The sequence below is a fragment of the Podarcis raffonei genome, chromosome 16 (assembly GCF_027172205.1).
Source record: "Podarcis raffonei isolate rPodRaf1 chromosome 16, rPodRaf1.pri, whole genome shotgun sequence".
NCBI lineage: Eukaryota > Metazoa > Chordata > Lepidosauria > Squamata > Lacertidae > Podarcis > Podarcis raffonei.
The window spans coordinates 19,661,707-19,674,654 of NC_070617.1; the positions used below are offsets into that span (position 1 = coordinate 19,661,707).

General features: G+C 47.4%; 1 protein-coding gene across 4 annotated transcripts in view; it reads left to right on the forward strand.

Annotated features, from left to right (window-relative positions):
* Positions 1 to 12,948, forward strand: part of NOS1 (nitric oxide synthase 1) — a 114,109-nt gene that overhangs the window by 55,835 nt on the left and 45,326 nt on the right. For all 4 annotated transcript variants that reach the window (XM_053369870.1, XM_053369872.1, XM_053369873.1 and 1 more), the window contains one exon: positions 7,529 to 7,661. In XM_053369870.1, the coding sequence (XP_053225845.1) occupies positions 7,529 to 7,661 (133 nt within the window). The remainder of the gene's footprint in view (positions 1 to 7,528; positions 7,662 to 12,948) is intronic.

Here is a 12,948-nt window from a genome sequence, read left to right on the forward strand (position 1 = left end):
CTTGGTGTTTATATTTCGATGGAATGGCTTTGATCAGATAAAGGGAGGGAGGGAGGAAGCAAGCAGAACCCCACCCATCATTAAAGCACATTGGCCAAAGTTAAGTTGACAAGAAGAAGAAGAAGAAGAAGAAGAAGAAGAAGAAGAAGAAGAAGAAGAAGAAGAAGAAGAAGAAGAAGAAGAATTCTTTTATACCCCGTCCACCTGGCTGGGTTTCCCCAGCCACTTTTGGAGGCTTACAGCTCATTAAAAAATTGTACAACATTAGAGATTAAAAATTCCCCAATAGAGGGCTGCCTTCAGATGTCTTCTAAAAGTCAGACAGTTGTTTATTTCTTTGACATCTGGTGGGAGGGCATTCCACAGGGCAGGCGCCACTACCGAGAAGGCCCTCCTGGTTCCCTGTAACCTCATGTCTCGCAGTGAGGGAACTGCCATAAGGCCCTCGGAGCTGGACCTCAGTGTCTGGGCTGAACGGTGGGGGGTGGAGATGCTCCTTCAGGTATACTGGGCCCAGGCCTTTTCACCCTGTGGTGGTAACAGCAAGAGAAAACAGGAGCATAGGGAGTCAACAGCAGGTGAAACGAGAGGTAGGGACCGAGAGGAACTCAATTCAGTCTGGGTTTTTGAAAGCAAGCCAGTGTGGTGTAGTGGTTAAGAGCGGTAGTCTCGTAATCTGGGGAACCGGGTTTGTGTCTCCGCTCCTCCACATGCAGCTGCTGGGTGACCTTGGGCTAGTCACACTTCTCTGAAGTCTCTCAGCCCCACTCACCTCACAGAGTGTTTGTTGTGGGGGAGGAAGGGAAAGGAGAATGCTAGCCGCTTTGAGACTCCTTTGGGTAGTGATAAAGTGGGATATCAAGTCCAAACTACTACTACTACTACTACTACTACTACTCTTCTTCTTCTTCTTCTTCTTCTTCTTCTTCTTCTTCTTCTTCTTCTTCTTCTTCTTCTTCTTCTTCTTCTTCTTCTTCTTCTTCTTCTTCATCCACACTTTGCAAAACAACAGAAGAACCAAAGCGCAGGCATGCTTTGTAACTGATGGAATTGTAGCGTTGGAAGGCACTCCCAAGGTTCATCTAGGCCAACCCCTTGCAATGCAGAAATCACAGATAAATTTAACCCTGAAATGGACATCACCCTATTGTTCAAAACCCTCCAACAAAGGAGAGTCCAGCAGCTGTTTCCCTGTTGAACAGCTCTTACCCTCAGAAAGTGCTTCCTGGTGCTTAGCCCTTTCTTGTCCTTTGAATCCACTGGTTTGAGTCCTCCCGTCTGGAGCAGCAGAAAGCAAGCATGCTCTCTGCCTTCCATGTAACAGACCTTCCTTCAAATATTTGAAGATGGCTAACCTATCACCTCTCAGTCTTCTCCAGGCAAAACATATCCAACTCCCTTAACCGTTCCTCGGCAGGTTTGGTTTCCAGACCCTTGGTCATCTTGGTCGCCTTCTTCTGGACACCTTTCAGCTTGTCGATACCCTTCTTAAAGTGAGCTGCCCAGAACTGGACACAGAACTCCAGGTGGGGTCTCAGGAGGGCAGAATAGAGCAGTACTGTTACTTCCCTTCATCTGGGCACTAGACTTCTGTTGATGCACTTCTCTGAATGCTGCACAGTCTCCTTTATTGCACTTAGCCAAAGCCTTTGACAATATATAGAATTTCCAATGCAATACAGTGGTACCTTGGGTTAAGAACTTAATTCATTCTGGAGGTCCGTTCTTAACCTGAAACTGTTCTTAACCTGAGGTACCACTTTAGCTAATGGGGCCTCCTGCCGCCGCTGCGCCGCTGCCACCATGCAATTTCTGTTCTCATCCTGAAGCAAAGTTCTTAACCCAAGGTACTATTTCTGGGTTAGCGGAGTCTGTAACCTGAAGCATCTGTAACCCGAGGGAGCACTCTACATGAATTAATAAAAATAAAAATAAACTTGAATTGAAATCACAAAGCAACCGTTAGGAACCATGTATATCATTGTCCGAGGTAATGTATTTATAATCCATTACAATTTCTTTTATGATTAGAACCAAGTTTATTGGCCGCCACTGCAAATTTAGGTAGCAATTGCATGAAGTACAGCTATTTATCAGCTTGAAGTTCAATTGTCCCTTCCTGAGGCAATTGATCCGGATACAGCTGAAGAATGGGTGACAATTTCCCCCCGTCTGGGCTCCCAATATAAAGGACAGAGCAGCAAACAATGTGTCAGGTCTTCAGTCTAATTGCACCCAAATATACATTTCCATCCTATAACTGAGATTCCAAGGAATCTCACATCCAGATAGTCTAGCGACTGGCCTACCTTGCAAGGCAGTTGTGAAAGGGAGGACTAAACAGTCTTTCCTAGCCTCCCTTTTACCCCAACCCTCTTAAGATTGCTCCATATTATTATTCTGGTCGTGCAACTGAGAAAGAATAGTGTGGCAACTTTCTGTTTGGTCACTTAGCCTCCTTGGATTAAAATCCAAACAAATAAACCTTACCCCCCTTTTCTTTTTCCTGCAAAAGTGGCTATTGTACAAACGTACAACAGCTTGGCTGTGAGAAATCTTTATGCAATCAAACAGCCTGTTCAGGCCAATGGCATATAGCCTTAAAAATAGACAATGAAAAGACCCGGTCGAAACACACCAGGGCTTTGTGCCAATAAGGCTGTTGGCAATTTCCTATATGTGGGTTTTGGTTTTTTTGCTTTTGTTGTTCCTGCCACCCCTACCCCCCGAATATACGGATATAATGAACTAGCAACAGCCCCCTGCTGTGAAAGTCATTTGACGTGGGTCAGAAGTAAATTCTTTGAAGACGGAAGTTGTTTTGATCCTGGGAGAAGAAACGAACAGTTGCAAGTACGGCAGTGGAAAGATTTTTTTAAAAAACTGTCCATTTTGAAGGTGGCCACTTTAAGCCAGCTTCCCTAGATTTCCTGTTTAGCACAGATGATACCGTATTTTTTGCTCTATAAGACTCACTTTTTCCCTCCTAAAAAGTAAGGGGAAATGTGTGTGCATCTTATGGAGCGAATGCAGGCTGTACAGCTATCCCAGAAGCCGGAACAGCAAGAGGGATTGCTGCTTTCACTGCGCAGCGATCCCTCTTGCTGTTCTGGCTTCTGAGATTCAGAATATTTTTTTTCTTGTTTTCCTCCTCCAAAAACTAGGTGTGTCTTGTGGTCTGGTGCATCTTATAGAGCGAAAAATACGGTAATTGCTGGAAGTTTGGGTGCAACTCGGCTTGCAGAAAGGGGTTTGCATGGGGCTTAAGGGGCCTGCAGATTCCCAGACTATCCTTGCTCTTTCAACCTCTGTGCTGACCTCTTTCTATCCTTTGAAATTTAGACTTAAGACCAGAGTCCTTTCCAACTCTACAATTATTTGATTCTATCCTGTTTGCAACTTCCTCCTCACACTTTCTCACAAGGGTAATCTAGTCCAATCCCCCTGCAATATAGGAATCTTTTGCCCAAGGTGGGGCTTGAACCCGTGGCCGTGAGATTAAGTCTCATCCTCTACTGACTGGGTCTTTTCATCATAGAGGGGACGACTGTTACCGGAGGGGTGGGGCTGGCCGCCTGCTCAGGCTGCTTGATGGACAGCTTCCAAACTCCTCCTCCATTTTTTTCTGGCTCTTTATCTTTATCCTTTATGCTGAATTCTCCATCCCCAGCCTTTGTGCTGGCAACGGACATAATCTCATATTCGGAGCAACCTAGGCAGCTGCCTTGAACTATCCAACCATTGCTCCAGCTGGCCCAGTACTATCTGCACTGACTGGCAGCCGCTCTCCAGGGTTTCAGGCAGGGAGTCACGAGCGATTGAACCAGGGACCATTTGCATGTAAGGCTGATGCTCTGTCACCAAGCAATGGGCAATGAAGATTCTTTCTCTGCAGTGGAAGGACTTTGCAGCCAACTCTCCAGGAGAGCAAACACTCTTCGGTGCCTTCTTAGCAGGGCTGTCCAGATCTGCTACTCTGTGAATGGATTGTCTGCTCCACCAAATCCCTGAATAATGATTATTTTAAGAACTTCCATTTCCTGGTATTTTTATTTTTTTAAAATAGAATCAGTGTTTGTTTTCATTTCAAAATATCCATTGTTTTTACTTCCAGTCAGCACACAGCGATTCGTCAGAGTTGCTTGCCATTGGGCCAAGTCCTTTTCCTGATCCCTCTCCTGGTGCCCCCAAACCCTCCCGGATTTGTTTCTCGGTTTTAACGTTTCGGAGCCTCGGGGGAAGCTAGGTGGGAAGCAAAGACCTCGGTGGACCGCCTTGCACGACCTGACATTCTGCACATCCAAAACCAGGTTGGCTTCGGTCACGGAAACCAGGAAGACTTGCCAGCTGTGTCCAGCACCTGTTGGAACTGGTAGGGTGGAAGGCCGGAAGGCCAAGAGTAGGTGGAGTCAGAGCCACAGATGGGTGGAACCCAATGGCAGAGGAAGGGGGTGCAGGGGTGCAGTCTGCCCTGGGTGTCATCACTGAGGGGGTGACAAAATTGAGGGTTTTTTTTTAAATTGGGCTCACAAAACTTTTTAGGAGTGACATGGTGGCTTCGGTGCCTGCAGGTTCAGTGCTTCCTGAAATGGTAGTGTGGGACTTGCGTCTACCTACTGCCTCTCCCTCAGCTGCCCTACAGCTGAGGGAGAGGCAGACAAGGGGCTCCAAGCAATGGAGAGGCTCACCCCACCCTCATGGGCAGCTCGCCCCATCCCCGGCTGCAGGACACGCCCCTGCACCAGGCACCCGAGCGGCTAGCTACGCCTCTGGTGGAGCCAACAGATTCTGTTTGTGTCTCCATCCTCCCTGCTGAATTCTACAAGGCAGCACTGAGGCCAAGGAGGAAGGAGGTGGAAGCCAGACCATCCCCTGAGAGGTTGTGAGTATGGAGGCAGGCAGGCGGGAACTGGCTGAGATTGGTGGGGCAGTTCTCCCCGTTGCTTCAGTGGATCCGTCTCTATTGGCTAATACATCCTGGTGGTATTGCATCCCTGGCAAAATGGGGCAGCCTTTGATGTCGGTTGTGTGTTTTCTCTTACAAAGGCTTGCCAGTGGGGGCTGCACAGCTCCCAAGTAGTGGTACCTCAGGTTACAGACGCTTCAGGTTACAGACGCTTCAGGTTACAGACTCCGCTAACCAAGAAATAGTACCTCAGGTTAAGAACTTTGCTTCAGGATGAGAACAGAAATTGCGCGGTGGTGGCATGGCGGCAGTGGGAGGCCCCATTAGCTAAAGTGGTGCTTCAGGTTAAAAACAGTTTCAGGTTAAGAACGGACCTCCAGAACGAAAAAAGGGACAGCCCATTTTCCCATGCCAGATCACAGCAGCCGTTTTGGGCATCACAGCCTTGCTCTCTCGCATGCCGTGCTCTTTTTGGGGGGTCGTGATTTTTTGCAGCACACAAAAATGTGCTTTTTTGGGGTCACTGTACAAGATTTTCCTGGGGAAAGTGCCTTTTCGGGTTGAAAAAGTGCAGCATGGGTCACATAATTCGCCTGGGAGTGCATCCTGGAAGTCACACATTCCTGTTTTGGGTCTCGAAAAGTTGGACGGCATGAGCGTGGCTGAGGGCAGAAGGGGCAGCCCACGTTTGCCCAGCAGTGTGTGCACACATGCGTGCAGAGAGCAGAGAGCTTTGTGTATGCATTGCAACTTGCATACTTTGCAGCCCTGCGTGGTTGCTTGGTGTTGTTGTCGCTGCCGTCAGTGAGCCTCTTGTATATGTTGCAGCTGGTGCGCAGTGTAGAGGGAAGTGAGGGGCAGGTGGGGCTCCTCAGCCTGGGAAAGTAGCCCATCTAGGAGAAGGAAAACTCTGATCCTAAACCTCCGCTGCCCTGCAGGTTGTCTTCAGGAGAAGAAAAAGCTAAGGTGTGAACACTACACAAATCTGGAGTGGAATCCCTAAGGCGGTTGGATGGTGCCTTGCACGCCTCCTTCCAGCAACTCCTGCAGCCAAGCTGGTACCAAACATCTTGCTCTGCTCTCCTTTGCAAGACCAAGAGCTGGGGTCTTGTCATCTGTGCAGCCCAGGACCTCCATACACACTGCCCTGGCTTGCTCCACGGAGAGGTCACTTTGAAGCCACTAACTTAGCCGTTTGACTTCATCCCCAGAGGCACACTCCATTGTCTCTTGTGAAAGGCGTATGCCAACAACAAAAAACATAGGTTTAGGAGCATCAGGTCCCACAGGCTGATGCAAGTGTCTAGACTTAATACAACCCAAGGCTATTTTTCATCTTCTTCTTTGAAATACAAAATTGTAATTGTTTTAATTCAGACCATGGGACAACTTTGTAATTATAGACCATGGTTTCCCCTCTCTGTATGTTTTATTTCTTACTTAGTAAATATCCTATATTCTTTACTGGCGATTGTGACAACTTACCCTTTTTTTTAAAAAAGTGTTATTTCATTTCTCCCCCCCCCCAACTTGTTTGTTGTTAAAATTCAATACAAAATATTGGGGAGGGGGAAGAAAGGTGAATACTATATCAAACCTAATAATAATGTCTCAGCCAGCCGCTGTGATCTGCCCAGTTGTGATTGGGAAGAAAGAGATAGTTTTAGTTTGCAGAGGGAAAAGGAGGCAGGGGGTGGAGACCCCTTTGTACCCTCCCTCTTGCTCCCTCTGGCCTGTATCTCACAGGGCCAAGTACTGTATCTGCCTGCATTTGCATGGGCAGGTCAATGAAAAAATGCTGGGAACACGGCATGGCAGAGCTGGCAAAGGGAACAATGTGGCGCAAGTCGAAATTCTGGGGAAGACAGGGCAAAGCAACATCTATAGTGGTGTGCCTGTATGGACTTGCAAAGACAGCAGCTCTCTGTTGTTTTGCAAGTGTGAGATGCATATGCACAGCTGGGCAGATTTTAATGTGGCTGTAAGCAGATCCAAGAAGGGTAGTTATGCCTCCCCATTTGCCATCAGCGGTTGATCCAGGAAAGGTCCTCTTCTTCTTCTTCTTCTTCTTCTTCTTCTTCTTCTCCTCCTCCTCCTCCTCCTCCTCCTCCCCCCTCCTCCTCTTCCTCTTCCTCTTCATTAATTGTGTGTAGCACTCTACATCTGAAGATCACAAACACATTTCCTTCATTCTGTGCAGGTATTTTATTTTCAGTATAAACAGGACTCCGTTTTTGCATCTATGCACACACACAGAGAGAGAAAGATAGAGAGAGAGAATGCAAAGGCTCCTGTTTCCAAGAAGGAGGGGGGGGAGGTATTCTGATCTCTCCGCCACTTTTGATTGTGAGATGAGGAGGGGAGGAAAAAGGGAAAACCAGGACATTCCCGGATCAAATCAGAAATTGGGGTAGCTTCTGTAATTCCGGGAATGTCCCTGGAAAACTGGGACACTAATAAATTGGAATGATGTGTGGATAGGCTGGTAGAAATCCCCCAATGTTGCATCAGTCACATATTGCAGGATACACCTGTAAAAAGTAAAAGAATACAGGCCAGGTATTTGTTCCCACCACTGCTGACCTGTCGAGGGGGTTGTCTCTTTGGCCTCCCCTCTTCCAGTTTCCGGGAAGCAGACCGGAAGTCGCCAAAGGCTTTGCCATCAGGAATGGAAAACGACCGAGTCTTCAACGACTTGTGGGAGAAGACTGACGCAGCCTCTGTCGCGAGCAAGCCCTCTTCGGACAAGGACCCGGTAGGTGCTAAAAAGGAGGGCAAGGAGGATGGAAGTGGGCCTCATCTGTTCTCATACAGGGGCAAAGTAGAAGCATAGCCTTTGAGATATGAGGTTCATTGGCAGCTAACACCCTTGTCGGGTCCCCTAGCCCTACCATTAGGCAGAGTGAGGTGATTGCCTCGGGCGGCATATGCTGGGAGGTGGTGGTGTCCCTCAGTTCTTCCTCCTGAGTTTTCTGACCATACACTTCTGTTGGGAAAGAGCTTGCCCTCCACCTGTATAACCACCCTGCTGATCTCCCTCAGTGGCAGTGCAGTGCTTCATTGCCAGTACTGAAGCAGGATTTGCTACTTGCTGAATAGGGATGTGCACACGCCATTTTGCCTCAGGCAGCAAAATATATTGGGCCATTAATAGCAACAAAAATAATGGTTTTGTTTTGTTGTTTTTTAAGTCAAAGAATGAAATATCTTAAGGATTCCATGACAACCCACCAAGGGTTCTTTTTCCTTGCCTTCTGATTGCAGATTTTTAGCCACTTTTTGCCATCATATGACCAAAGTAGGCTCCAACAGCATGAAGGCTAGGAACTTGACCTCTAAAAATTGACCTCTCAGAAATTCCAAGAAGAGCCTATCGTGCTTAAAAGCTTCTTAAAAGCTTTGATTGTTTAAAGTGATACAATACTGCATTAAATGTATAGTGCAGACGGGAGTTAAGTTTCTCAGTTTTTCCAATCTTAAATTCAGTCCTCCACATTTCTTCAGCAATTTGCATTTAAAAAACAAAACAAGACACCTCATCCCAATCAATGGGCATTGCAGTGCATTTTTCTGCTAGTAAACACATTTTGTAGGCAGCTTTGACTAATTTGCAAGCATTTTTCTCCAACATAATGTGTGTGTATGTGTGATGTTCTCATTAATGTGTGCAGGTTTATGCAGATTTCTCCCTAACAAATGCATTTTTGAACACCATGTTTGGTTGGAGAACTGCGTTGCAAAATTCGGCGAAGTGCAGCTTTCGAAGGACAACTGTGTTTCAGTTAATTTCCCATTAAAATACAAACCAAATCAAATTTTCCCTTGTCACGGCTTATGACAGCATCTGGAGACCCAGAGGTCCCCAGTTCGTGAAGCAGGCAAACCTTTGATCTGATCCAGCAGGACTCTCCTAATAAACGCTTGCCATGATCTGAGCAATGCTACCACATTCCAGTTGTCACACCCGCCAGTACAAAGCTTCTTATTTCATGTCAGGAGGAATTTGAGCTGCAAGGAGAGCAGGCGGAGGTGGAAGGGGGGAGAAGCAGGACTTTGTTTGGCCCTGCCTGTCCCCTCAAGGTGGCCTCATGTTCTTCCTATAGGCTTGAGACTGAGTTTCCCAGGCCCTTCCCTGTAGTGAGTTCCTGCTTAGGAACAGAGCTCTTACAGAAGTAGGACGCCGTTTCCAAGGGAGGCTTCTTGCAGACATCTCTTGGGCGGACGATGCACTGTAGCTGTAAGGCTGTCATCATGCTGAAGTTTGTGTGGCTGCCAGTAGGGGGCCACGACAACTCCAGATGTGGTGACAGACAAGCAGGCCGGCGAGCAAGCCGGCAGGTGGCCAGTGGTCCAGGTGGGTAGTTAGGTGTTAAGAGGCTAGGAGGTGCTTCAGTTTGCAAAGTGCTCTCTGAAGCACTTCCTAACCCTGCTTGCTGGTTTGATGGGCTATGAGGTGAGGGGAGATTTGGGCCTGCTGTGAAATGGGTAGGTGAGGGAGTGGATAAGATGCAAAGAGAGGAGAGGTTGGTGAGATGTAACCTGCCCATCTGACTGGGTTGACCCAGCCACTCTGGGCGGCTTCCAGCAGATGGGTAAAGGTAAAGGTAAAGGTAAAGGTAAAGGGACTCCTGATCATTAGGTCCAGTCGTGGCAGACTCTGGGGTTGCGGCGCTCATCTCGTTTTATTGGCCGAGGGAGCCGTCGTACAACTTCCGGGTCATGTGGCCAGCATGACTAAGCCGCTTCTGGCAAACCAGAGCAGCACACAGAAACGCCATTTACCTTCCCGCTGGAGCGGTCCCTATTTATCTACTTGCACTTTGTGCTTTCGAACTGCTAGGTTGGCAGGAGCTGGGACAGAGCAATGGGAGCTCACCCCATCGCGGGGATTCGAACCACCGACCTTCTGATCGGCAAGTCCTAGGCTCTGTGGTTTAACCCACTGCGCCACCCGCGTCCCTTCCAGCAGATATAAAAGCATAATAAAACATCAAACATTTAAAACTTCCCTATGCGGGGCTGCCTTCAGATGTCTTCTAAAATTCAGATAGTTTATTTCCTTGACACCTGATGGGAGGGTGTTCCACGGGGAGGGTGCCGCTACCGAGAAAGCCCTCTGCCTTGTTCCCCTTTTTGCAGTGAGGGAACCACCAGAAGGCCCTCAGTATCTGGGCTGAACGATGGAATAATAATAATAATAATAATAATAATAATAATAATAATAATAGTTTTAGAAATGTGGAGAACTGAGGACTGGGGCAACGAGAAGCTGAGAGAAGCCACATTTGATAGATTCTCCCCTCCCTAGTGATAGATAGATAGATAGATGATAGATAGATAGATGATAGATAGATAATTTACTACGGTCAGAGACCAGCTTATAAAACACACTTGGGGGTACAATCCCAGAAGGAAAACAAACATTTAAAACATTGTACAACAATAAATTTAAAATTTATAAATGTGATAAGCATATAGACACTTAAAACTTTAAGATAAGCTACCACAGAGAGTCCTTAGTGAATTCCTTGGCATTTCCAGGTAGGGCCAGGAGAGACACTCTGTCTAAAATCCTAGAGAGATGCTGCCAGTCAGTGTAGACGCCATTGGGCTGGATGGTCTAAGGCAGTTTCCTAGGTTCCTTTTGCAAAAGAACCTCAGCTGCTTCCCAAGCCAAGGCTGGCTGGTGTTTCCTCCTTCTTGACAACTGCGTGTTGTGCAAACAGTGTTTGATGGATGGCGTGGAAAAGCTTTGTGTGGTCTCCTCCCACCCCCCCTGCCTCAGCTCTGCCCTTGTTTCCTTTTGTGGGCTGTTTCTGGGCTTTCCCTGCCAACTTAGTGTCCTTATTGTATGCAGGATCATGATGGATTAGCTTCTATTGTTACCACGTAAGCACAAAGCGCAGCAGCGGCAGCGGCAGCAGTATCCCCTGCGGCCAGAGCTGGAACAGCATTCTGGCAGCCGGTTTGGAAGTCAAGTTAAGCTTCCTAACTTCAAAATCCTCAGGACGGAACCGCTTCTCCCAACAGCGTCAATTTTCCCAGGACAGTGGCAGGGGGAAGCTTCAAAACCTTAACTGCATTCTGCTTTCCTGATCCTGTTTCCTGACCGCAGATATTTTCAGGGCACTCCATAACTATTTTTAAAGTTTATTTTTTTTAAAAAAAGTTGGGAGATGCAACCTGGGCTGTCCTGCTTCATGGCATCTCAGCCTTTGAAGAAATATGTTGATTTGTATGCCATAATAAATCTGCTAATTACTTGCAGTGTGGCAAGGCTCTTTGGTGCAGCAGACCTATGTAGTAAAAAAATCTTTTGACTTGGGAAATGTTTAGCTCTGTCATCTATAGCTTCTTCTTTCGAATTCTTCCTTTTAACGTTGTCTTTCTACTTGCCACGCCCCAGTGGCAGGCAGGGCCATGGGCAAAAGTGAGCAGGGCAAAGGATGTAATGGGTGCACCCTTGTAGAGTAGGCTAATTTCTACACATGCTCTCAAACACCCATATCTCTCCTCCATCCAGGAAAACCAAAGGCGTTGTCAGAGTTGAAGGACACAAGGCAGCCTGGCCAAAAACATATCAAGAAGGTGTGAAGCCAGACTGGGGAGGGTGTGGTCTAGAGAGAAGGGGAGTGGCCTGGGAAGAGTTCCAAGGGCATTTTAGAGAGGCCTGAAGGCATAGCTGTCAAGTGTCCCTTATTTGAAGGGACAGTCCCTTATTCCAGCGCCATGTCCCACTGCTGTCCCTTATTGATGGATGTCCCTTAAATGTCCCTTAAATGATGTCCCTTAAATTTCAAAGGAAGCAGCTCCTCTCCCTCCCTCCCTGCCGGCCAGGGAGGAGGAAGGCTCCAACTGTGTTGCTTGGCTGTGTTGCTCACCCAATAAGAAGTCTAAGAACGACTGGGGGGTGGAGCTTGCATGCCTTGTGTGTAATAATAATAATAATAATAATAATAATAATAATTTATTATTTGTACCCTGCCCATCTGGCTGGGTTTCCCCAGCCACTCTGCGCGGCTTCCAACAAAGATGAAAAATACACAAAAATGTCACATATTAAAAACTTCCCTGAACAGGGCTGCCTTCAGATGTCTTCTGAATGTCAGGTAGTTGTGTGTGGCTAGTTAATGCAAGCTGAGGGGTTTTTTGAATGCTGGACGCCATTTTGTTGCACGTGCTGCTGCAAACTTTGCAGTGCAAAGCCAAGCCGGGGAGCCATCTTAAGTTGAGGCTGCATAGGCCTTGTGGTGCATGTGATTCAGATTCTATTCAGTTGAACCTCTGGTTACAAAGTTGGTTGGACAGTGTTCTCGAAGCTACCCAGCATGAGTTTGACCAGACTGCAGGAGGACAGGAAGACTGGAGTGCCTGGAAGAGGTGAGGCTGCAGGTCCCTTATTTTGGCTGCTGGTCCCTTATTTTCAAGGCTGCTGGTCCCTTATTTTCAAATCTGTAAGTTGACAGCTATGCCTGAAGGATCAAACGAAAGCACAACCCCAAAACCCAGCATTTGTAGTATGAAAAGCTACGGGATTTTCGCAGGAAGTTTTCGGGACTTGCACAGATTGGAAGTGAAGCGGTATGTCTGCCCCCAAGCCTTTGCAGGCAGAAACGTTACAATATCAGATATAACTCCCTCAATATGAGTGCAAATCATCGTAAATGCACAATAAAGTTGGTTCCAGAGAGAGAGAGAGAGAGAGAGAGGTTGTGATGTATGGGAAAGTATAGAACCGTATGGAAAGCCCCTTAGTGTTCTAGGCAATGTCAGCTGAGCAAGACTGAATCTCTCATGCCTTGTCTTTCAGTGGTTGGGATTTCTCGCTGCTAAGCGCTATAAAACTCTCTGTTGCAGGCTTAGTTTCTCTCCACGTTGAGGGCTGCTAAAATCCTTCCCTCCCCTTAAGCCGCTATTAAGCTCCCCCTCTGCCTGGAAACCCAGGCTGCTTTCTTTTCCATCCTCCTTTAACCATGTCGTTCCACAGAACTCCCCTGGCTCCCAGATCCAGGGTCTCCATTCTCCACTCCTAGGGCTGGCCA